The sequence below is a fragment of the Onychomys torridus genome, chromosome 6, assembly GCF_903995425.1.
Source record: "Onychomys torridus chromosome 6, mOncTor1.1, whole genome shotgun sequence".
Classification (NCBI taxonomy): Eukaryota; Metazoa; Chordata; class Mammalia; order Rodentia; family Cricetidae; genus Onychomys; species Onychomys torridus.
Window position 1 is genome coordinate 113,274,352 of NC_050448.1, and position 26,777 is coordinate 113,301,128.

Genomic DNA, 26,777 nt, shown 5'->3' on the forward strand with positions numbered 1-26,777 from the left:
TTGGAGTGCAAGCCTTGACATGATTTTGAAAATGGACTTGCTGCCAAAACAAATAAATATTTACAGGGAAAAAATATGTATCATTTAGTGAAGACTTTATTAAAACAGTAAAAATAATGCTAACATAAAACACAGTCGTGAAAGATCAAATCTTTATGTCTTGTCTGCAAATATTAATGCTCATGCTTCAAAACGCTTCAGATTGAATAAAAATGTGACTATGTCCACTTTTAAAATAGTAATAATAAAATTTAAAAACAAGGAAAAGGGCATACCAAGCTAAAAACAAAAAAGGACAAGTTGAAGCCTTAACATTGGATAAATGTTAGCACTTTGCACATGGCGTGGGAAAGAGGATGTTCTAATGAAGTGGCAGTTCTTAGTCTTCCACCACAACCAGCGCTGCTCTGAGACAGCTTTGAGGATTGCGCGGATGAAACAGAAAAACACATATAAGGAAATTTTAAATCCTACACCATGACAGTGCAGATGCATAAAAGGTAAATCTGTGGGAAATCGGGACACTATGTATAATAATAACAGATGTATATGGATCAAGATCCATATGTTGAAAATAAAACAAATTTTGTTTTCCATCATCTGTGGAACATTTCTAAAAGAGATATTGGACTATCAAGGAAAATAAAAACTTAAACCCTACAGGAAGGGTCTCTGTAAGAAAGCGTTAAAGTAGAAAACAAAACATGGAGTCAAGAAAAAACGGATCAGTGGGTAAAAGTGCTAGTCATGTGAGCATGAGTATCTGAGTTCAAATCCCCAGAACCCACATGAACAGCAAGACACATTAGTATGAACACCTATAATCCTAGTGTTCCTACTGGGAGATAGGAAATGGAGACAGAGTCCCCAGAAACTTGTAGGGCAGCTAGCCTGTCATACAAAGGGGAAAATCAACAAAGACCTGTCTCATAAAAGTAGAATAGGAGTAATACTCAAAGTAATCCTTTGATCTCTACATGTGCCTGCAGAATGTGCATACATGAATGCACACATACACATGCTGTACACACAAGTACATGCACATGTGTGCATGCACATACAGACACATACATACAGAAAAGAAAACTTGTTGAGATAATAGAAAAGCCTCACTACCTATTAAAAAAAAAAAAAAAAGCAACTGGAAAGGATATCCAATCTGAAAGTAAGCACTATCCCATGGAGCCATCTTCCCAGACCCCAGTGACCTGTTCTTTATTAGTCTGGAGAATAGGCCTAGTGTGATCATGAGAGTCTTTAAACTAAAAGAAACAGGCCAAAGAGTGTCAGACTGATTTGTTATAAGAAGTGAACAACTTGATTAGCTATTGTTCCCTTTCAATATGGAAGAGAGCCACAAATGAAGGAGAATAGATCACCTGTAGAAGACAAAAAAAACAACAACAAACAAACAAACAAAAACAGACTTCCCAGAGCCTCCCAAAGGAAAATGACTTCATTTCCATTTTAGCCCATTCCACATATCTGCCTGTAGTTAGAGTTTTCCTGCCTGGCCCAGTCAGGACAAATCTCTCTTACCTGCCAGTCCCACAGTCGCTAAGACCCAACCAAGAAAGCACACAAAAACTTACATTGTTTACAAACTGTATGGCTGTGGCAGGCTTCTTGCTATCTGCTTCTTTTATCTTAAATTAACCCATTTCTGTTAGTCTATACTTTGCCACATGGCTTGTGGCTTACCAGTGTCTTTACATGTTGCTTTTCATGGCGGCGGCTGGCGGTGTCTCTCTCCAGCCTTCTACTTCCCAGAATTCTCTACTCTCTTGTCCCACCTATACTTCCTGCCTGGCCACTGGCCAATCAGAACTTTATTTACACAGAGCGATATCCACAACATCTGCCTCCAGAACTGTAATAGAATAAAATTTTGTGACATTAAGTTGCTAAGTATATAATACTTTGTTACAGCAACAGTAGAAAATTTAGTACTTTTCTCTGGTCTTTTCTTCAGTCTGCTGGGAACAGTTGGCAGTGATACCTTAGATGATCATTGAGTCACAAGGTGGAAGGATCCTGGGCCTCTCAATCAAGCACTACAAAGGTGTCCACTGAGTATGAATGTAAGCCCTGAACTCTTATATAAGAAATAAACGCTGTTATGGTTGAACCATATGTTACAAACATATTAATAGAATAATAGCTGTAGCCCAAGAATGGTTAATTTTAAAACACAAAAAAATTCTATATTATTAGCATTCACCTTTAGCACTGAGTGGAAATAAACTCCTTTCTGGCTCATGAATTAAGGATACTTTTTATTTTATTTTTTCTTTTTGGAGAGATGAGAATTATTCCACAATGGTCCCCAAACATGGAGACATTATAGATTGCCAAAACCAGCTCAAATGTTAAAATTCTCTCGAGCAATTTTCCCCTACTCTGGATTTAGATTCGGCACTCAATTCTGATTATGGATGGCTTTCTGGTATCTTCTCTATGTTAGGTACTAATACTATTAGTACAAGAAAGAAACTGGCATTTAAATAAGCATATTTCTTTTATGTATATTAAAACTAACTACAAATAGAAATAATGTCTTCATTAATATTTATTTCTAGCATTGTGTACATGTGTTTTTTACTTACATGTGCCACCATGTAGAGGACTGTTTGGTTATTTTTTAAACTATTTTTGATGTTCTGTCAGTGTGCAGCTCATCTTTGTGGAAGAACTGGCCAGTGTCCATTTCTACCTTTGGTGTGTTGAAGGATAGAGTGCCCTTTGAGGGCTGTACACTTGCACACTCCTTGCTGACATTGGTTTTGTTGATCTGCTGTCCTGAGTGTTGGACCTGAGAGGAGTCTTTGGTTTGCTGAAATATTCCGTAACAGGTGTTTTCATCTTGTTTCCTCTTATAAACAATGCAGTCTCAGTCCCTGAAATAGAAAAAAAAAAAATTAAATAAGACTATAATCAAGAGGCTGAATTTAGCTTCTGCCTTGTTTTATGAGTGAGCAATATGGGGTTAAAAACAAAACAAACATGAAGGTTAGATGAATAAAAAAAAACTATCATGTAATAATTATCATTCTAGAGTGAGGAATCTGGTGGGAAGGGCCATCTTAGAGCAAGGGATGGGATATGCTTTCTGATCTTAGCTACACTTACTGCTTGTTAATGTATAGAGCCACTTTGGATTTTGGTGAACTCCATGGGAAAGTGACAAGGCCACTAAAGAATTCTACTTGATGAACCTCTCACTTCTGGTTAAGGAGAACTTGGAGAAGCAAGACAGATTTTGTATTGGAGGCCTGTAGATTTCCGTGACAATTGCTCAGTAGTCATTAATGCAGTTCTTGTTTCACTGCTGGGGGCTGCAAATCTCCAGAGAGGCTACTCTTGTACTCTTCGGGACCAAAGTAGGCTTTCTACGACAACTGAGTCTCTCTGGTCTAAACTGCAGGCTGGTACTGGGCTTCTGAATGGGGCGCACTGGTTCTCAGCTGCCTCATAGGGCACCTGTTTGTGATTGCTGCAGTCATATTCTTTTCTGGTGATTTGCTTTCCGGTGAAATCATTTAGGTCCATGACAGTTAAACTGAGCAGGACTAACCAGGGGAGTCGCTGTCTCTGATGGGTCAGCAGTCCTTTTCAGAGAATGCGTGTGACTACTTGCAGCCACTGTTGTCTGACTATGTTGTTTTTCAGAGTGCTTGGTTCCAAAGAAAACTTTGTTGTCATATTTATCTTACACAAAATTGAGCAGATGTGCTTTAGAAGAGTGGGCGGGGCTGAAAGCTGCTCTCAAACCTCACTGTCCTTTGAAAGCCAAGATCCTTAGCACCCATGTCCCTAAGTAGTCAGTACCTACTGATTTCCTTACACCGTCTGCAATCACACAAACTGTACTTAACCTTGTGACACAGCCTTATTGCCTTCGGATCCTTGACTTGACATTCTAAATCAATTGGAGAAAGAAAAAGAGTTTGAGAAATAGCAACAGACTACAGCATCAGCAAGCTAATGGCATCTATCTTAAACGCACTATCCCAACCTTGGTTTAAATTACTTACCAATGACTACTTACTTTGAGCAAATATCTAGCAGGCCTATCATAAGCCACTCACTGAAGAGGAGGTCAGCTCTTACCAGGTCTTACTTTCTGATTTCACAGAAACTTAACAGTGCAGGCAGTTAGAATGTGTACTTTTTAAAGTGACATTATTTTTATCATATTACTTCTGTGACTTTACATTTAACCCAACTTTTAGTTTATTTATTAATTAATTTACTTACTTACTTACTTATTTACTTATTTACTTACTTACTTATGTGCACAGTGTTCTGCCTGCATGCCGGAAGAGGGCGCCAGATCTCATTATAGCCACCATGCAGTTGCTAGGAATTGAACCCAGGACCTCTGGAAGAACAGCCAGTGCTCTTAATCTCTGAGCCATCTCTCCAGCAAGCCTAACACACATTCTTTCAACATGCTATACATAAATATACATGTGTTTCTTTTGTTTGTTTGTTTTGCTTTTGAGACAGGGTCTTTCTATTTTAATTTATTGTATAGGCTAGCTTTAAATTTTAATTTATTTTAAATTTGCAAAATTCTTGCTCCAGTCTCCTCAGTGCTGAGGTTACAGATGTTTACTACCACACCCAGATGTTTCTTCTTTTGTTAAAATCGTATGGTTTAACAAATACTGCTTCTAAAACAGCGTCCAAATGGCTTAGGGATTATTTTTTCCTCTGAAACTTCCTAGGAATATATCAGTTGAAATGATTTATTTTATCTTCATTGATGTACATTAAAATCCATACCTATATAGTACTAGCATTTACAAAATATACAAAATATGCATAACACTAATAATAGTTCCAGTCTCCTTTATGGTTTGCATGCTTAAACTTTTTTAAAGCCCTTGGGGCTAGAAAGATGGCTCAATGTTTACAGGTTACAATGTTTACAGTTTACCGGCCGGGCAGTGGTGGTGCATGCCTTTAATCCCAGCACTTGGGAGGCAGAGCCAGGTGGATCTCTGTGAGTTCGAGGCCAGCCTGGGCTACCGAGTTCCAGGAAAGGTACAAAGCTACACAGTGAAACCCTGTCTCAAAAAAAAAAAAACAAAAAACAACAACAAAAAAAAGCTTACAGTTCTTATAGAGGACCCAAGTTTGGCTCTTAACACCAAGAGGCTCACAACTTCCTGTGACTCTGCTATAGGGGCATCTGATGCCCTCTTCTGGCCCCTGTGAGTATTGCACTCATACACAACACACACATACACACACACACACACACACACACATACACACACTAAAAATAACCTTTAAAACACCTTTTTAAAGCCTTATATTTTCTTAGATCTCTAGATGTCTAGTCATACTTTGCCATTAGTGGAAAGGGAATTTTGTAAGAGAAAGGTTACTTATTAGCTAGAGAATCCAGCCTCTGCCGAAATATTCTGAACAGTGGAACTGAGAACAACTTTGTTATTGTGTGTGAAGACGGAAGAAAACGATGACACATGTGCAGTCGCTTCCTGGATAGAGCTAAGACTCAGCCTCCGCATGACTAGCAGTTGAAAGAGAAAACCGGGAAGTGTGAAGTCATCGTCCTGTTCAGAGCTCCCTTGGTGGCCTGCTTAATCACCTGGGTGGCTGATGTCCTTCTCTAGCTCTGCTCAGCACTTTTGGTTTTGCAGGTGGGTTTTGCATTGATTTGGTTGTGGTGGGTGTTGCAGCTATGGATGGCTTCTTGGGCTCTGCTGCTGGTTCTGCTGGGGTGTATCGTCCATGGCTGGTCAACAGGTTAATATCAGATAGTTCAGAATGAACCAGAGCTGACACCCACTCCTTTTCTGGTTGGGGAAAAAGGTTGGAGAGCATGGAAGTTACTAGAGTGTCGTATTGACAGAAGTGCAGTTTTGTCCCTAAGTCAGTAATGGGTTTCATTGTGACATCGCCATACATCGACATCACTTCAACGTGTTCTTCCCCACCTCCTTTCCCCTCCCACCTCTCCTGCCTACCTCTTGTTAGTCCATTGTGCACTATTCATGGAGGCACTTGCTTCTGCACACACACACACACCCCACATACACAAGTAATAACATATCCATTTGTAACTGTGCAACTTATTAAATGTCACAATCTCCCACCCATAGAAAATTGCCCCCAAGCACTTTGCAATTAAAAAGTAGTCTTGAACTCTATGGCAAGGTACTATTTTTCCAAAATGCTCCCCATTTTCAAAGAGTACTCCCCAGACCAATATCACCCACCAGCAACACCTGGGAAGGTGTTAGAAAAGCATGTTCTTGGGGCCCATGTAGGAGGTCTTGGCTCAGTTTGATGATCAGCTAATTTGAGGTTAGCTGATGTGTGCTGTATGGGTTGCCCGGCAATTTATTGGTATTTTCATGACACGCACAAGGGACAGCCCAAGAGATAACAGGCATTAGCTAAGATTAAATCATCATAGCTATGAGGAGTTTGAAACATGGAAGGTCATGCTGCTACCATCCACACCAAAGGAAAGAAACAAGCCTATGTTCAGATTTCACAATAGGCCAGAGGATGTGTTCATGGAGGGCCCTGGGGTATGAAGCATGGAGGAGATGCAGAAACCAGCCTTAGCTGGGAATACACGTTTCCTATTACTGTAATGAGAAACATTACATTTTTTGATTGTTGCAGGTAGGTGTACAGGCTTAGAGGGACTCTGGGCAAATAATTTGGCAATATTTATTTGCAAACCCCAGGTAGGAGGCTTCAGTGTGTCACATTCATCATCTCCAACAATAACCCAAGATCGGTGCCTGAGACACTCATTTTAACCTCACCTTTGGTACTTGCATGGAGCAGCCACTGCAGAACTTCTGCCAGTGAATCGGTATGTAAAATGTCACTGAGCTTTGCCAGGATCTGAGAGGGAACACATAGTGAGGAAGGAAATGGCATCAGGCTCAGAAGGAATCTCATCTCCCCAAATGTCATTCTGGGTACATGATACACTCTGGGTCAGTTGGGATCTAGTTTGTGAGCTACATTTAGAACAGTGCAAAGGGCAGTCAGTGAAAGCATGGCCTGTTCAAATGATGTCTGTTGTGTGTCGTGCTGTGTCTATTTGATTTTAACATCTGTTAGAATCAACTTACTTCAGGAAATGGACCCCTTTGCAGGCTTCGGGGGCCTAAGGACAATCTGCTAGTCAGGGAAGTCGTCCCTCTGGTTGCTGCTCACCCTGTTGTGGCTAAGGATATCACTTGACTGGATGGTGCCTCAGTTCTTTGAATACAGTATTGGGCCCACTGAGACAGGAGCCGAAATCCCGGCAATCAGTGAGAATCCATACTTGAGGTTGTGGGAAGGGTTTTTGTTTGCTTTTTCCTTTCCCTGAGACTACAGGCCTTTCCTCCTGAAATTCTCCTCCCCTTTTGAAGAACAAAACAACGGGATGAGAGCTTTTGTCCTTTATGCACTTTACAGATGGCATTCCATTGTTGTGGTTGTGCAGGTTTCTACTAAGAAGTCAGCAATCATAGTAGCAAGGTGTGTGGTGGGTGTGGAATATTAGTTTAAGATGCGTTGCCTTTGTTTAAGCTCTAGAACATTTGTTTAATGATGTAAAGAGGTGTTGCATTCCTTTATGTTGCATTTTTTTTAACTCTGTGAAGCTGTGTTCCTGTGCCTGTCTAACACACCTGATGGTCTAATAAAGACAATAGTGAGGCAGGAGAAAGGACCGGCGGGGCTGGCAGGCAGGGAGAATAAATAGGAGAAAACTGGGAAAGAAGAAAGAGCAAGAGAACAAGGAGAGGAGGATGCCAGGGCCCAGCCACACAGCCACACAGCCACACAGCCACACAGCCACACAGCCACACAGCCACACAGCCACCCAGCCACACAGCCACACAGCCATACAGCCACACAGCCACACAGCCACACAGCCACCCAGCCACACAGCCAGCCATGGAGTAAGAGTGAAAGTAAGATACACAGAAAAGGAAAAGCCCAGAGGCAGAAGGTAGGTGGGCTAATAATAATAAGCCTTCATGCTGTGTTTGATATTTTACGTTTTGGGGGACCCACCACCCAGCTCCCAAATAAATCACACATGGGAGTCTTATTATTACTTATGGATGCTCAGCCTTAGCTTGGCTTAGTATCTAGCCAGCTTTCCTGAACTTAAATTATCCCCTCTATCTTTTGCCTCTGGGCTTTTCCCGTTTTCTGACTTCTGTAAATCTTACTCTCACTCCATGACTGGCTGTGTAGCTGAGTGGCTGGCCCTGCAGTCCTCCTCCTCCTCTGGCTCCTTGCTCCTTTTTTTTTTTTTTGTCCTCCTAGATTTCTCCTTCTGTTTATCCTCTCTGCCTGCCAGCCCCACCTATCCTTTCTCCTAACTTGCTGTTGGCCAGTTCTTTATTAGACCATCAGGTGTTTTAGACAGGCACAGTAACACAGCTTCACAGAGTTGAACAAATGCAGCATAAACAAAAGTAACACCCCTTGAAATGCTCTTCTGCCACACCTCTGTGTGTGACTTATTTGGGAGCCGGTGGTAGGCCTTCCAAACAGGCAGAAACAACCAACAGTGGTGTGTCTTCTTTCTCTGGCTGTCAGCAGCTGGATTTTGAGGCTTAGAAGCAATTTAGCCCCAGTTTATCTTTCTTAGGTTTAAGTTTCTGTCCACTTTAGGAGAATGTTAGCTACTAACGCATCCCATAATTTGTGTGTTCTAGTCTTTACTGCTTCTGAGACCCCAGTTCCACAAATAATAGACTACGGACTATATTCTCACAGGTCAATAGGCTTGTCTACATTTTTAGATCTCCTTTAGGTAGATTTATTGCTCTGGATTTAAATTGGTTAATATTTATGTATATGGTGTGTGTGTGTGTGTGTGTGTGTGTGTGTGTGTGTGTGTGTGCAAGCATGTATGCACATATGTGTACATGCATGTAGAAGCCAGATGTTGACATTGGGTGTCAACTCAATGTCACTGTCCCTAGCTGTAGAATTAAAGTAATTCCATTCTTCAGGTATGAAATGTCTGGGTCTCCGTTGAACTCTTGATATATTAAGCAGCTCTCTGCACTCTGGTGTGTGTGTGACTGACAGCCAGCAGCTCCCAAGAATTGTTCTTTCATTAAGTCTTTTCTCCTCAACCTCTGCAGTTTGCTCTGTGTGTGTGAAGGTTGAAACTGGACCAAAGAGTCAGTGGGGCCCTCTGCATATTTCTGGAGCTTGTTCTCTACACAGATTTTTCTCTTTCAGCATCTTACTTATAAACTCCAGCCAGCTCAGCATCCTCAAGCTCTAACTGGTTTCCCTGTAGTGAAGCCCACTGCATTGTGGGTACCACTTCTCCATGCCATGATTAGGAATGTGCCCTAGCAGAAGTCTGGGTTAAATGTGGCAATCCTCCAGTTTCACAGTCATGGAGCTGTGTTGTCTGTTGCCAAATACCTAAAAACAACTTATTCATACATTCTTCCCCTCTCTTTGATGATTTACAGTGGAGGCTAAGTCCTGAATGAATCACTTTATCATCTATTATCTACCAGTGTCACAACCTGTGACATTGCTGCTCACTCTCGTGTGTGTGTGTGTGTGTGTGTGTGTGTGTGTGTGTGTGTGTGTGTGTGTTCATGCTGTTTCCAAGCTGTGGATTTAATAAACCTGCCTCTTACTTTTATCTCCTGCTCCAGATAGTTTGGTATGCACACAGTGTTTTCATTCCCATCAGTCTTGGTGCTCATCACTTCTGAGTACCTGGAACCAGCAGCAGAGCCCATCCTTGAAGGCAGTAGTGGCTTTTTGGCTTTAAATTCATCCTAAATGAAACAGCATGATTGGCATGCATTGTTGCACTTGTAATTTCTATATAAATTAAATGTAAAACTAATGAGAAGCATTAACTTTGCTTACATTTTAAATTTACATTTATTTAACTCTGTGTGAGTGTGTGTGTGTATGTGTGTGTGTGAGAGAGGGGGGGGGAGAGAGAGATTGCATGCACATGAGCACAACATGGTACATATATTGTCACAGGACAACTTTCAGGATTCAGTTCTTGTCTTATATCATGTGAGTCCTGGGTGTCTACCACAGGTCATCAGGCTTGGCGGCAAGTACCTTTACACACAGACCTATCAAAGGCCAGAAAAGCATTTGTCTTTAAGAAGGGAATCGTACAAGCAGACATGATGCTAGTAATTGTAAGTGTCCTTCAGACTCTACCAAACCTTTGTGTTTGGAGACAAAGCAGATGGTGACATATTATAGGCTTTGGTTGAAATCATTTGAAGCCCTTGATGAAACTCAAGATAGTAATCTAAATGCTGAATGTGAAACATTTTGTATATTGTTGTCCCTGGCAGCAATCAGCCCCTACTGCATGTGATCTGTGTTGCCTGGGGAAGATTCCTTTTACCACCAGGAAGGCAGGGAAGAGGATTCGTGTTTTGTCTGCAAAGAGACTTCATTATGTGAGCTGTGCTTCCTTGCTCTGCCAAAAGCTGGAAATTTAGAATTAGGAACGAATTTTCTTGCTTTTAGTCAGCTGAATGGGAAATAAAAAGGCCTGTTGTGGGCTGGGCTGGAAATACAGTCTGCAGTTTAAGCAATCACAACAACAGCAAAGGAGTGTGGGGAATTTGAGTGGAAAGAGATACAAAGGCCTTGGATCTCAGAGCCTGTTCCAGGAAAAGCCTTCCAACCACCTTAGCTGTGGCCGCTGTTACTGACACGCTGAGTTAAGAGGAACTGGGTCAACCTGGGCTTGAGATGACCACAATGAGAGAAGATCCTTTAACTGCTGGCAGTTGGGAGAGCAAAGCTGTATCATATTCAGATTGATTCTTTTTGAAAACTTCTCATGCATACACTAATGCTTCTGCTTCAACTCCTCTCATTGGAAATAACTGAAATATCTGTTTGGAGTTTTAAAAAATAAAATAAAAAAAAAATCAGTATGTGTAGGACAACATGGAATTAACAGGAATCAAAAGTAAAGGGAAGTAAGAAACAGCAGTTCATTAAATGTAGTAGACATTTTTGCCTTGAGATCATTGTATGATAATGAAAAACAAGAGCTTTTTGACTACCTGAAACTGTCTGAAAGACAGATCTCGCAAGGATGACCACCTAAGAACTATGTCTCCAAGATGAAGGTGACCTAATCATGCAACAGTTCCTGAATAAGATCATTGAGATAGGAAAATCCAAAACGTTGATGATAACTGACGAAGTTAAACGTTTATTTTTGCAGAGGATGAACAGAACTTGTAAGCCACTGTGGTGGCAAGTTTTATGTCAACTTGTCGAAAGCTATAGTTTTCTGAAAGGAGGGACTCCATTGAGAAAATGACTCCATAAGACCCAGCGGTAAGGAGTATTCTTAATAAGTGATGCATGGGGGGGGGGGGGGCTCAGCGCACGGGGGGGGGGCACCCCTGAACTGGTGGTCCTGAGTTCTATAAGAAGCAGGCTGAGCAAGCCATGAGGAGCAAGTCAGTCAGCAGCACCCCTCCATGGCCTCTGCATCCGCTCCTGCCTCCAGGTTCCTGCCCTGATTGAGATCCTGCTTTTAATGATGAACTAACTGTTCTACGTAACTGTAAGTCAGATTAACCCTTTCCTCCCCACGTGGCTTTTGGTCACAGTGTTTCATCACAGCAATGATAATCCTAACTACGATACATATCAAGGGTGAAAGGTATGAAGTGCCACCATTAGGGACCAGAAGACAAACAACTGTGCAGGTGTAAAATCATGGAAAAAGATGTTTTTTGAACAAATGTGTCAGTAAATCTTAAAAGTTAAATGAAATAGATAAATTCCTTGAAAAAATACAAGCTACCTAAGCTCGCTAAAGAAGAAACAAACAACATATAAAGCAAATCTCTATCTGTAAAAAAAGAAATTGAATTCCTAGTTTAAAACTTTTAACTGGAGGGAAACTTCATGCCTAGATGACTTTACTTAAAGATTCTAGTCATCAACTCTGTATAGAATCTTCCAGAATATTAGAGATCCCAACTTATAATGTTGTGCCCACTAGTCCTGAAAGCAAGCCAGGAAAAGATATAAGAAAATGTTTTATAATATAAATATATAATACAAATATATTATAACAATACATTTGCATATAATTACTATATTGTCCTATTATAATTAATATTTGCATATTAATGTTAGAAATTATATTAATAAATATATTGATATAATGTAACCAATACATTATATATAAGTTTTATAGCAAATGTTTCTCACAAACAAGGACATACAAATATTAAACAATATTTTATAAAATGTAGTACTGAAAAGAATAGCACACTTTACTAAGTAGAGTCGTTAACCAAGAATGCAAGGATTGTTTAATATTGGAAAATATACCTATATAACTCACTATATTAATAACCTGAGAAAAAGATCACAGGCTCATCTCAAATGCAGAAAAATTGCTTGGCAGAATTCATCCTCCATGTCTGATAAAGCACTGGAAACAGAAGGAAGCCGCCTCAGTCATGCATGGGCGTCTGAACTGAGAGAACCAATACTGTGCTTCAGGGTGAACGTCTGAATGATCAAGTATAAGGCAAGCTGTTTCTAGTTCACTCTGCACCAGAGGTTTGGCCCTCACAGTAAAGCACAACACACATGGCAGCATGCAAATCTGAAAACATGATAGTGTGGGTCCCCTGGCAATGGGACCAGGACTTACCCGCGGGACACAAACTGGCTTTTTAGACCCATTCCCTATGGTGCGATGCCTTTACTCAGCCTTGATGCAGAGGGGAGGGGCTAGGTCCGTCCCCAACATGGTATAACAGCCTGTGTTGACCACCCAAGGGAGGCCTTACTCTCTATGAGGAGGGGATGGGGGTGAGATGGGAGTAAATGGGGGGAGTGGGAGAAGAGAAGGGAGGGGGAAGGGTTGGTATATAAAAGGAAAGAAAATCTTTTTTTAATAAAAAATTATATATATTAGAAAAATCAGAAATTTAAGCCTTACCCAAAGTAACTTTTTTTTTTTTTAGGAGACCTTGAAACAAAAAGGCAAGGTTTAGATTTAAAGAAAACATTTGCAAAACACATGTGGCAAAGGATTTACATAGATTGTGTACGAAGGCTTCATATCACAATTACAATATGTTCAACAACTCAACTTCAAAGAGATTTGAACATCCACTTCCCATAAAAGGTCACATAAAGACAGAGCAGAGGAGGGAAGCAATCATCATCAGGTGTGAGAAAAAGTCAGCACTAAGTCCACACAAGTAGCAGACTACTATACCCCAAGGTTAACCTTGTTTGCCTGCTTGTTTTAAGACAGCAGTCATACTTGAGCCTCCTTCCTGCTAGGATGACAAACTGCAAGTACACTTCACTTCTATGAGCTAAAAACTAGAGCCAACTAGTTACATTTCAGCAGGAAGTGGGGACAAGGAAACTGTGAGCTATGAAGGAAATGGGAAGCAGAAAAGCAACTGGCCATTCCTTTAAAGCACTTTGGACACAAAACCACCCAAGAGTCAGTTATTGTACTTGCAGGAATGGACCGGGAGGGACATAAATATGGATGTACATGAAGACTTATGTGTGAGTGTTCATCTTAGCTTTGTGAAAAGGTGGACATGACCCTGATGCCCTTCAACATGAGCCTGGGATCACAACTGTGAGACAAGCAAGCCCCAAGTCCCTTGGCATTAAGAAGAATTGACACAGCCACATGGGGGAATCTTAGAATAATCTCGCTGAGTGAAACCAGATTTTGAAAGAGAACTTGCATGTGGTCCCATTTACATAAAAGTTAAAAGTCCATGCCACTTTAGTGACACAAAGCAGATCATCATTTGTCTTTGGGAAACCCATGGAGCTAGTAGACATGTGCATGCTCCTGACTTTGGTAGTGCTTCGCCAGGAGGTGTGGATGTACTTGTCAAGATCCAGCTAATTGTGCATTTGAGATATAAACATCTTCCATCATAAAGGTATACTTCAATAAAGCGGTGGAGATATTGTGAGAGAGACTTCTCGGAAGGACTGTAAAGTGGGCAAGTGCTAGACATCAGACAGCTCGCTGTAGGCAGCTGTTGGTTTACCTTCTTTATCACTAAGGGGTTGTCGCAGGAAGTTTTGAAGGATTCGTTGATATTTCTACATGGCTCTGAAAGAAATTCGGGAAATGTATTTCAATTAAATTGAAGAAATTTCAATCCATGCTTTATGTATTAGTCACTGAACTAAACTAGTCTGCTCAAACTTAAATTAAGGTCAGCTCAGGCCTATGTGTGCATATGAGAAAACTTGTAATGGAACTGTAGTATAACAACATAATATAAGTGCATTTATGTTTTAAAAAAATACTAGTTCTATTCCCAGCAGGATAAGATGAAGACATATTGGAAACTAGCCTGCCTACCTGCCTGCTTGCATTCCTTTCTTCCTTCCTTCCTTCCTTCCTTCCTTCCTTCCTTCCTTCCTTCTTTCCTGCTGTCCTCCCTTCCTTCTTCCTTCTTTTCTTCTGTCCTCCCTTCCTTCTTCCTTCTTTTCTTCTGTCCTCCCTTCCTTCTGTCCTTCCTTCCATCCTTCCTTCCTTCTGTCTTTCCTTCCTTCCTTCCTTCCTTCCTTCCTTCCTTCCTTCCTTCTTCCTTCTTTCCTCCTGTCCTCCCTTCCTTCCTTTATTTTTACTATCTTCTTTCCTTCCTTCAGTCTGTTCATCCTTCCTTCCTTCTGTCTTTCCTTCCTTCCTTCCTTCCTTCCTTCTTCCTTCTTTCCTCCTGTCCTCCCTTCCTTCCTTCCTTTATTTTTACTATCTTCTTTCCTTCCTTCAGTCTGTTCATCCTTCCTTCCTTCCTTCCTTCCTTCCTTCCTTCCTTCCTTCCTTCCTTCTTTCCTGCTGTCCTCCCTTCCTTCTTCCTTCTTTTCTTCTGTCCTCCCTTCCTTCTTCCTTCTTTTCTTCTGTCCCTTCCTTCTGTCCTTCCTTCCATCCTTCCTTCCTTCTGTCTTTCCTTCCTTCCTTCCTTCCTTCCTTCCTTCCTTCCTTCCTTCTTCCTTCTTTCCTCCTGTCCTCCCTTCCTTCCTTCCTTTATTTTTACTATCTTCTTTCCTTCCTTCAGTCTGTTCATCCTTCCTTCCTTCCTTCCTTCCTTCCTTCCTTCCTTCCTTCCTTCCTTCCTTTAGTCAGTCCTCCATTTCTCCCCATTCTCCCATCTCAATCTCACACCACTACCCAGGCTAGCCTGTGATCCCCTGACTCAACTTCCCAAGTGAGTAGGATTGTGGGTCTCTTCCAGCAGCCCTGGCTACTACACTTTCTTGATCCAATTAAACTGATTGTAAAAGTAGAATCCTACTGTATGCTTCTAATCCACGTGTCTGTCACTTATGTTTAGTAGACAATTAGGATGTTTTATTTGCCCCAAAGTCAGAAGACTTGCACTGAGTTGTATTTTTAATTTTATTTGTTTCTCAGCCTTAACTCCCTCTTGGCCTGACATCACCCACAGCCTTGCTCAGCTTCCTCTCTTCTCCATGAAGGTGTGTCCTCTTGAGGCCATAGCCATGTTCCATTTTTTTAAGTAAATTTGTTTTGTGTGCATAATCTCCATAGTAGCTAAATTCATCAGTTCTGTCTGAAGAAAGATTGTTACTTCTGATAATGAACACAGTGTTATGGCAGGTGACCATGTTCAGTCAGTGGTGCCTTGCTGAGAACAGAAACTACTCTGTTTTAAGAAAAACAAATAAGTAGTATAGGGAACTGAGCATGTGTAATTACATTGGGAATACTGAAGTGTCAACATTTGTTTTGAGGTCTAGAAATCAGTGACAGCCTGACTCAACCCAGAATCACCTCAGAAGAAAGTCTCAATGAGGAATTTCCTAAATCAGGTTGACCTGTGGACATTTCTGTGAGGGACTATCTTGGCTGACATTGTTGGTGTGGGAAGACCCAGCCTGAAAGTGGGAGGAACCATTCCCTGGTTGGGTCACTGAACTCTCTCCTAGTAAAGAAGGCTAGCTGAGCACAGGCTATGCGTTCTCTCTGCTCTTGACTGTGGATGTGATGTGAGCAGCTATCTCAGGCACTTGGTGCCATGATTTCCCCGCAGCGATGGACTGTAACTAAGAATTGTGACCTAAAACACACCCTTTCCCCCTAAACTGCTTTTTATCACAGTGTTTCATCACAGCAATACAATGAAACAGGACAGGACCTGGTACTCAGGGAGTGAGGTCATTACTGTCATAAACTGTGTTGGAGGCTAGAGAGACATAGCTCTGAGGGTAAAAGTCCTAGATGCTCTTGCAGAGGACCTGAGTTCAGTTCCAGCATGCACATGGTGGTTTACAACCATTTGTAATTCCAGCTCCAGCAGATTTGATGCCCTCTTTTGATCCCTTCTGGCACCAGGCACACATGTGATGCACATATATGCATTCAGGCAAAACATTCATATATATAAAATAAAAATCTGAAAACAAAAGTTTAAACTGAATGTGTTGCTTTTATACTTTTGGACTATTTTGTTGGAAGAACATGGAAGCTTTTGATATATTGATCTAGAAAAGCCAATGCATGCTAGAAACAGTTTGCTGGGCTAATCTGGTGGGATCTTGGAAGACAGTAAGCATCTGTTGATTTCTTTAATCAAGTACTAAAGACCAGATACTGCATGTGAGCTGGAGGGAAAAATAAGAGTGTCATGAGCACAGAAGGCAGTGCCATCGGGACGTGAACTTATGGAGGTGAGAGTCCTGTGGGAAAGATACACACGCATCTCCATCCTCATGTGTCTACTGGACCTACCTACCTTTTGTCTGTTGTTTCCCCTCAGTGTTGGCTAGCCACTCACAGCTGCTGTTTCTTAGCAAGTTTGTCAGTAACTTTTCTCACCGCACATATGTGTCGGAAGTATGTTAGAGGGGAAGATCCATTCTGGCTCATGGCTGAGGTTATAAAGTCCATCTTTGTAGGAAGTCTTGACAGTGGGTGAGAGACAGCTGGAAGCCAGGAAGCAGAGGACGGACGTCCATGCTCAGCTGGCTCCTTCCTTCTTTCCCCATTTTTGTTCAGTCTGGGACCTCTATTGTGTGAAATGGTGCCACCCACCTTCCCTGATCACCCACATTCTCCAGAAACCCCTTCCTCAATGTATCCACAGGTGTGTCTCCAGGCTATTTTTAATCCAGTCAAGAGCTGACATTTGAAATCTATTATCACACAAACTCTTCTAAGGATTGGATGCTATACCAAATTCATCAAACAATAATAGTATTTGTTAATAGTGTCTTACTGAATTGTGGTTAGAGGAATGTAAATTGTCTATACTGAATAATCTATCTCATCTGTCACTCCAGCTAGTTAGGCAATCAGTCTTTCCAATTATTTGTAAGCGGCCTAAGAACATTTTCCATTTCTTTATAGGGACTCACCAGACTGAGGTCTTGAGGGAACTTTATTCCGGACTGGTGACAGCCCTCGGGTGGGGCTCCCCAGGGCTACGGAGCTGGGCGGATCACTGAATTTAGTTAAAGGTGTCTCATTCCTCTCTAAGTAATTCAGCTGGCCAGTGCTAGCCAGCATTCTAAGTGGGATCTCATCATCATTCACAGTGCAGATTGGGATGTTGTTCAAACCTGGAAGAAGAAGGATAACCATTTGTTTGCTGACAGACCTGTCTGGAACATACCCATCACTCATGGTCCCCTGATGCTCTTCCGTTTCCTACAGCACTTATCACTAGTCTTATGAAATCTGTTTGTAAACTACTTGTCAGAGCTGCACTAGGATGTAAGCCTCACGGATGGGTGTTTTGCCTGTTTTGTTTACTGTCTGTTGCTAGTACCTACTCTAGTGCCTGGCAGAAAGCTAGTGAGCTTTGATGGCTGAATGAACAGCTGGATAATACAACCAAGTATAAGGCTTTTATTTGGTTAACTACTTCATACTTCACTAACGGTAACTAACTTTCTATATAGAAATGAGAATTCTTGAAGACACTATCAGATATTATCATTATACTTTAAACACTAGAATAGTGATTGGCCCTGGTACATAATAAATAATTACATAAGAAATTAAATATAGGCAACCTTACACACAAATATGTATATTGAAACTCCTAATTTCTCTTTTAATTAGGTTTTTAGAAAGAAAGCATGCAGTATATGTATTGTGTGTGTTGGAGGACTACATGGGAGACTAGATCTCTCCATTCCTAGCTTGTTTCCGTATTATTGATTCACACTTTTTCCATATTCACATACAAATGTGCACACGTGGCAATCTCCTACCAGACAGAAATAATAGGAAAGAATTCAGATTCCATCTATTCAAGAGTTAGGTAAGAACTACTTTTCAAAGGTGTAAAGCAACAAACACAACAGCATGGTAGTGGTTTGAAAGTCCAGTGGGACATTCATAACTGACAGCTTGTCCATGAGAGGTGAATTCAACCCAGCAGTGAAAGAAGACTTGTCCTCCAGCTCAGCAAAGGGTTCAGGAATGGAGCTGGGCTCCAGAGAGACTAGTGCCTGATACGGGGGTCAAGTTTCTGCTGTTGAAGTTGTAAAGCTCCCTTGTCTGAGACCCAATCAAAGGCTCTGTCCTCATGGCCCTTCGTCTCTGACTGACATTCAATCTTAGTTTGATGGGAGAGTGGCTGTTTCTTTCCAGGGTAACTGTTTCCTTAGTGGATGACTATCTTTTAACAGGAAGTTTAAAATTACAGAAATGATTAACTGAGAAAATGCATACTATTTATCCTAGTTTGCTTTCCTATACTGTAATAAAACACCACAACCAGAAACTCGGGAGAGGAGAGGCTAGTTTGGCTAACACATCCACATCCCAGTGCATCATAAAGGGGAGCCAGAGAAGAAGCTCAAGGAAGGAACCTGGAAGCAGGAACTGAAGCAGAGGCCATCTCTACCATTGACATGAGTCTCTACTATTGATACATAAGGCTGTTTCAACTGTTGATGCTTATGGCTCTGTCTGGGAATTTGCCTTTTGCTGAAGGGCACCCTCATGTATAGCAAAGCATCACCACCCAATGCCTGGCTTATGGAGGTCACAAAAGCTGAGTCTTTTTTATTCAATTTTTAAAATTCATTTTACATACCAATCACAGATCCTCCTCTTCCCTCCTCCCACCCCTCCAGCCTTCCCTCCCTAATCCACCTCCTATACCCTCCTACAAGAAGGTAAGCCCTCCCATGGGGAGTCAGCAGAACCTGGTACATTCAGCAGAGGCAGGTCCAACCCACCCCACCTCCCTCCCTCAAGGCTGTGCAAGGTGTCCCACAATAGGTAGTGAGTTCCAAAAAATGCCAGGGGCTCCCTTAAGCAGATCATGCTACACAACTGTCTCGCTATGCAGAGGGCCTAGTCCAGGCCCGTGTGGAGATTCCACAGCTGTTGGTCTAAATTTCATGAGTTCCCACTAGTTTGGTTTGGTTGTAGGTTTCTCCATCATAATCTTTATGCCCCTTGCTCATAGAATCCGTCTTCTCTCTCTTCGACTGGACTCCTGGAGCTCAGTCTGATGTTTGGCTGTGGATATTTGCATCTGCTTCCATCACTTACTGGATGAAAGCTTTATGATGACAGGATATTCACCAATTTGATTACTGGGGTAGGTCAGTTCAGGCATCCTCTCCACTACTGCTAGTAGTCTATGCTGGGGTCATCCTTATGGATTCCTGGCAACTTCCCTAGCACTGTGTTTCTATCCCCATGATGTCTCCCTCTCTATCATGGTATCTCTTTCCTTGCTCTCCCACTCCATCCCTTTTCCAGTTTGACCATCCCATTCCCTTATTTTCTCATTCCCTATCTCCTTCCCTCTAATGCCCCCCTCATCCCCAGTTTACTCATGGAGATCTCATCTATTTTTCCTTCCCAGGGTGATCCATGCATCCCTCTTTGGGTCCTCCTTGTTAGCTAGCTTCTCTGGAGCTGTGGGTTGTAGTCTGGTTATTCTTTGCTTTACATCTAGTATCCACTTATGAGTGAGTACATACCATGTTTGTCCTTCTGAGTCTGGGTTACCTCACTCAGGATGCTATTTTCTAGTTCTTATCCATTTGCCTGCAAACCTCATGATGTCATTGATTTTACTGCTGAGTAGTGCCCCATTGTATGTATGTACCACATTTTCTTAATCCATTGTTTAGTTGAGGGGTATCTAGGTTGTTTCCAGATTCTGGCTATTACAAATAATGCTTTTATGAACATAGTTAAGCATGTGTCCTTGTAGTATGATTGAGGATTCCTTGGGTATATGCCCAAGAGTGATATAGCTGGGTCTTGAGGTAGATTGATTCCCAATTTTCTAAGAAACTGCCAAACTGATTTCCAAAGTGGCTGTACAAGTTTGCACTCCCACCAACAGTGGAGGAGTGTTCCCCTTGCTCCACATCCTCTCCAACATAAGCTGTTATCAGTGTTGTTGTTGTTGTTTTTTTTATCTTAAAGGCTGAGTCTTTATCTAGAATTGAGAACCCTATAAAAGGCCACCCCAGCCCTGCTCTCCCTTGTGGGCTTGGTTGAGGCTTCTGTGACATCCATGTGGCTTTTTACTTTCTCCTTCTTATTTAATTCTGCTTCCTTTGTTTCTTTTGTTTCTCTAGAGGAAAACATAGGATGTTATGGCAAAATATCATCTGACCATCTACATTGAGGATATGGGACCTAGAGCATCTCTTTGAAGTGACATTTAAGCCAACACCTGAAAGATGAAAGGTATCATTAATGGTGTTTTCTGTATAGAGAAAATAAATGTGAAAACCCAGAACTTACAAAGGGTTTCTTACACCTTCAAGAAACTTGGACAAGCCCAAGTATTAGGTGTGTGCGTATGTAGGTAGGGAATATGTGAGATGAGTTATAAAAGACAGAGGTCTCATCACAGGATTAGACAATATTATCATAAGTGCCTCTGAGGGATTGTAGCAAGATGTTTAAATAGCCAAATTTACATTTTAAATATGATTTGTGTGGTGGTTTAATAGAGAATGTACTGGATGAGGGTAACTGATTTTTCTGGACTTTTTTGCATCATGGCCTTCCTGATTATGTTTGTCAGATTTGTCAAAATAAGAATAGCAGTAATATTAGCAAGTACAATTTGAATGGAATGTTGAGGCATGTGGGGGCCCACAAAGGTTTCCTAGTGAGATCTGAGCCTGATTTACCCAGCAGGGTTGCATCAGGGGATGGATTGACCATGTGCATGGTGACCAGGTGTTTGGAAGCATCTGCACTTGGCTGTGCTGGGGGAGGTCTTTTGCTCCAATCCTTGGTGTTCCTTTTTAAAAAGTCCATTAGAAGAGACAGAAGGGGCCAGTGAATAAGGATCCAGGCCTTCCCAAGGATATCCTGTGTTTCTATCTGTCTCTCTCTCTCCCCTCTATATTTCTATCTAAATCTCTTATTCCTCACTTCTCAAGAATACCTTGGTGGGGGGGAGATGAGGGCATGGCCCCCACAGAGGCTGCCTAAATGCAGTGGGCTTAAGAGTACCTCAAAGATAAGGGTGTGTAAACCCTGAGTACACATATTTTTCCTATCTATGATGTGTGTTTTGTAGCATGAGATACAGAGCTTCCTAAATGTGCTCAGCAGCCAGTGACCCCTTTCCTCCTCCCCACATGAGCTGTATTCTGCATATCTACCTGCTGCTCCATTTCCTGGTGTTCTTTTCCATGTTGTCAACTTTCCCTTCACCTCTCATGTTCACACATGTAACCACAATATAGTACTGTTGTTACCAGGCTCTGCCTGTGTGGTCACTCCAAGTCAGTGTTTGTTGACTACTTATTGAGGAAGCAAGGTGGCTCTCATAGGAATATGAGCCTCAGGGAAGGAGATGAAGGACTAGTGATCTTCTGGAGTGAACTAACTGATCCACTCTGTCTAGTGCCAACAGTTCTGTTTGTTTTCCATGTGCTTTGTTATCTTAATAACTCCACCTCCTAAAACACCATTTCCTCTAGAGCCCAGATATATGTAGAAATTATATGTGCTTTTATTCTTCAGTACAAGCTGAGAGAATATACTGGCAGTGTCTGGTTTCCAAGAGGGCTTGCTACAGAAAGATGAGGAAATGGAAAAGGAAGGAAAGATAGGGAGGGATGCAGGTAAGGAGGTAGAGAAGAGAGGAGGAAAAGAAGGAGATAAAATATATGCTCTTTAGTATGACTTGGTCAGTAATGGAGTGGCTGCCTATCATATGCAAGGCCCTGGGTTCAATACCCAGCATGTGTGCATATATTTGCACACAAATGGACTTCATATGGCTTCTGTTTAGATCCTGGCATGGGTGTCATGATGGCTCTTATTGTTTGTCAACTTGACTACATCTAGAATTAACTAAAACTAAAAAATGGCTGGGCACACCCATAATTTTTTTTTTACTTAATTGTATCATTTGAAATGGGAAGGTCCACTTCTAATCTGGACCTTAGAGATGGAAAGACATACCCTTAATTCAGATCTTTAGAGGTGGGAAGACCCATCTCTAATCTGGGCCACACCTTCTTCTGGAAGCCTATATAAAGGACATGGAAGAAAGATGCTGTCTCTTTTTGCCTGCTTCTTCCCACCCTTGCTAGCAAGTCCATTCCTTCACTGGCATTAGAGCTTATTTCTTTGAGATTCTAACATGTACTGAAGGCTGGGTGAGAAATCCAGCCTCATGGACTGAACAGTCACTGGATTCTTGAACCTCTCAATGGTAGACAGTCATTGTTGGATTAGCTGGACCACAGCCTGTAAATCATTCCAATAAATCTGTTAATAAATAGATAGATAGATGATAGATAGATAGATAGATAGATAGATAGATAGATAATATATAAATAAATAGATAATAGATGATTGATATATATATAGAGAAAGATAGATTGATAGATAGATAGATGATAGATAGATGATAGATAGATGATGATAGATTCATTCATGAAATCCTATTATTCCAGAGAACCCTGACTAATACAGGTGTGAAGGTAGTTAAGAATTTAAAATACATTTAAGCCAATTGGTCAATATCACCTTGAACTCCCTGAATGACTTTGCAGGCTCTGAGTACTCTAGTCCTTAGGCCATGTCCCAACACAAGCAATCTATGGGTGAATGTCTAGCAGAGAAGGTACTCACACATCTCTACAGGCACTAGAACCTGGCTTCTAGTATCTTAGCACCTTCTTTTACCAGTGGTCAAATACTCTAAGTAAAAATTACAGCGTTTGCACAGAGGAGAAAAAGATCTGACCAGCTGAAGTCCCATCACCTTTGATGTGGCAGACTCTTCTGGGATGAGGCGTGTGTCTGACTAGGTAGCAGCTGTCATTTCTCGCCATCATGTGGCTGCCTTTGCTCTCCGAGTGAAGAGAAGATGTTGGGGATTTGAGGATCGAGTTCATGGCTTGTCGGTTTTCCTCTCCCCAGTTGCCACAGAGTTCTTGGGATCTGGCTTGATTGGCTTCACTCACAGATGGGTTGAAACCTTGAAATCACACAATGTCAAATCAAACTTCTATAAACATTCCAGATCAGAATAGAACATAAGTTCAAAATTTGAAGTACCTATGAAAATGACCTCTCTTTTACTTTTAATTGTATTTAAGATCACTGTTGTCCTATGAACAATTAATTTACATGATTATTTCTTTTAATGAAATAAATTTAAAGTAGGCTTTTAAAATACTATATATGCAAAAACACTTTACATTAAATTAGCCTTATATAAGGAACTTTCATATTGTATCTTTAAGAAACCTAGATTTTCAAATTTATATCATTCTTCAAACAGATAAGACACCTGAGAGAGTAAAAGATGAGGGAATGGCACTAGTCCTTCAGCTGATAAGCTGGATAACATTTGCTGAGTTGTTTGCAACATCCAGTGATATTAGATATCCTTTCAATCATTAATTAACACCAATTACTCACCACAGATCTAGAACTTTAAAATGTTATGGTTCTTGATGAACTAACAGCCAAATGAGGTGGGGAATCTGGTTTCAGAACATACAAAAGAAGTATTTAAACCTTCTGAAAATGACATGCTATTCTTGGAGCTGTAGAGATGGCTCAGAGGTTAAGAGCACTAGCAGGTCTTTCAGAGGACCAGGTTTTGACTTCCAGCACCCATGTGGTGGCTCAAAGCCATGTATAACTCCAGTCCCTGGGGATCTGATGCCCTCTTCAGGACTCATCATGCACTTCATGTACATGGCACACAGACATAAACCCAAGGGCCTATAGCCCTGTCTTTTGGAGGCATTTTCTCAATTGAGGTTTTCTTCTCTCAGCTTATGTCACATTGACAGAAAACTATCTAGCACAATAGGTCTGTGAGCAAGCCAGTAAGCGACATCCTCCATGGTTTCTGTTATGCTTACTTTGTCTATGAAGTGCGTTCCTTGACTGGAGGTAATGCTATCTGTAATGGCAAGCAGGCCTACCTCCACGTTCCTGCTTGAGTTCCTGGCCTGGCTTCCCTCAATGGAAGACTCTGAGTTAGAAGCTGAAACCAACCTCCCTTCTTCTAAGTTGCTTTTGGCCGTGGGATTTGTCACAGCAACAGAACGGAATTAGGATGGCATTCTAAAGTTATTCTAGTTTAGAAAAATTATACTCAAATATTGAATTTAGAAAGTATCATTACTTAACAACAAATGGTATATTTTGTTATTACTCTTTAGGACTATCACAAGGAGAGTTAATTCTAATCTCTTTGTATCGTCAAACTACATTATTTTACTGATAGATTTTTGAGACAGAGCCTTACTATTAGCTCAGGCTGGCCTGAAACTCATAATCCTCCCGAGCCCTCGGAGTGTTGGGATCATGTCTACCACACCAGGCCTATAATCAAACTTTACATGTAGTGTAGCAGGCTTTCTTTTTTTCTTTTCTTTTTTTTTTTTTTTTTTTTTTTTTTTTTCAGAGCTGAGGATCAAACCCAGGGCCTTGCGCTTGCTAGGCAAGCGCTCTACCATTGAGCTAAATCCCCAACCTTTCTAGCAGGCTTTCTTTTAGGCCACCAACCAGCTCTCAAATCATGACACAGAGACTTCTTATTAGAATAAATACTCAGCCTTATCTTATGCTTGTCCTACTAGTTCTTAGAACTTAACTTGTTTCTCTTCCCCTACATTTTTCCTTGGGGCTTTTTACCTTTCTTTGTTTCTATATGTCTTACTTTCCTGCTGTCTCCATGTCTGGCTGGCTGGCAGGTGCCTGGCTTCTTGCCCCAAGCATGTCCCTCTGCCAACCAGTCCCACCTATTCCTCTCCTACCTAGCTCTTGGCTGTTCAGCATTTATTAGACCAATCAGGTGCCTTAGGCAGGCAAGGTGAAACAAATGTAACACATCATTAACAAATGCAGCAGGAAAAAATGTAACACACCTTTACACAGTTAGAATAATATTCCACAGCAAAAACAAACGTAATATATCTTTGCCTAGTTAAACTAATATTTCACAACTTAGTCTTCCTGTGTGGGTCATTTGCTTCAAACAAACAAATAAGTTCATGTTTAATTTACAAGGCAGAAGAGGAATACAAGCTGAGTGACAGGAAGGGCAATAACCTGGAATGAAAATTGGGATCAACAGACGAGTTGATGGATTTCCTAGGTTCTCATTTGCTTGTCTATACTCTGCTGGAGCTGATTTAAATATCAGCTGGAACATTTAGTTTTTCTCCTTTATGCATCTGTCCCACACGAGTCCTCTTAGGTGAGTCTGAAGACGTGATCCAGGGGTTTAGGGTGTCACAGGTAAACCAGAGGGTGATGCAGCTGCCTTTCCCCTCTTCAGAAGAACCTTGGGAAAGTCTGGGATTCATCCCACTCATTCTAAAGAAATGTTGTATGCTTGGTTTTAAAAAGTTTGACCAGATGTCATTTAATGTGTAATGAATGTTTAGAGAGTGAAGACAGCGTGTAAATATTTTGTTCAGATATATCACTACAATTTTGTGAAATCTAAAGCTATATATGGCACTTTTGTGCCCCACAAAATTATTCGGTTGATGTCTAGTTATCAACATGATAATATTAGGAGATGGAACCTCTGAAAGGCATTTAGGTCAAGAAGGTGGAATTCTTAAAGAATAAGATTAATGCCCTATATATATATAAAAAAAAAGTCCCAGGAGCCACCTTATCATGTGAGGATGCGCTGAAATGTGGCCCCTAAGCCAAGGAGTTGGCTCTTACCAGCCCATGAATCTGCTGATGTTTTCATGGTAGATTTTTCGGCCTCCAGAAGCATTAGAAAATTATTTTCTGTTGTTTATAACTTTCCCTGCCTATGGTATTTTGTTATATCAACTTAAACAGATTAGAACAATGTTCTTTGAAGTACAATTTAAATTTACATTTTTAGAAATGCAGTTGATTAACAAACTAAAGTTGATTAAAAAACTAAATACTTTAGATCATCTTAGCAAGTGAACTGATGAAAAAATCAAACCACCTTAAACCAGAGGAAAAGCCAAACCATGCTCATTACCCCACCAATGGCCCACACTTTTCTCTTCTACCTCATGCACATGCTGACTTAACACTGGTGGACCTCTCGTTGCCTCCTGTGTTTTTTACATCCCTTTCCAGAGTCTGTGAATCTGTTTGAAACATCTTCCTTTCAAAGTATCACATTATGGCAGATAACAAGTTTGAATAACTTCTTAAGAATTATAAATGCAGGAGAAATGAAAGTATTGTTTATCCTCATATCCCCATACATTTAAAAGACAAGATTAATATAAAAAAGAGC

The 26,777-nt window shown here is 41.1% G+C and overlaps 1 protein-coding gene across 1 annotated transcript; it reads right to left on the minus strand.

Moving 5' to 3' along the window:
• Window positions 1–2,709: 2,709 nt before the first annotated feature.
• On the minus strand, window positions 2,710–26,246 carry C6H4orf17 (chromosome 6 C4orf17 homolog). The gene is made up of 9 exons (XM_036191387.1): window positions 26,219–26,246; window positions 23,280–23,495; window positions 17,419–17,622; window positions 14,082–14,146; window positions 9,666–9,809; window positions 6,813–6,894; window positions 5,621–5,828; window positions 3,876–3,919; window positions 2,710–2,897 (listed from the first exon to the last, which is right to left on the minus strand). Exons 1-9 carry the CDS (start codon window positions 26,244–26,246, stop codon window positions 2,710–2,712), a joined length of 1,179 nt encoding a protein of 392 aa, XP_036047280.1.
• Between the last annotated feature and the right edge of the window lie 531 nt (window positions 26,247–26,777).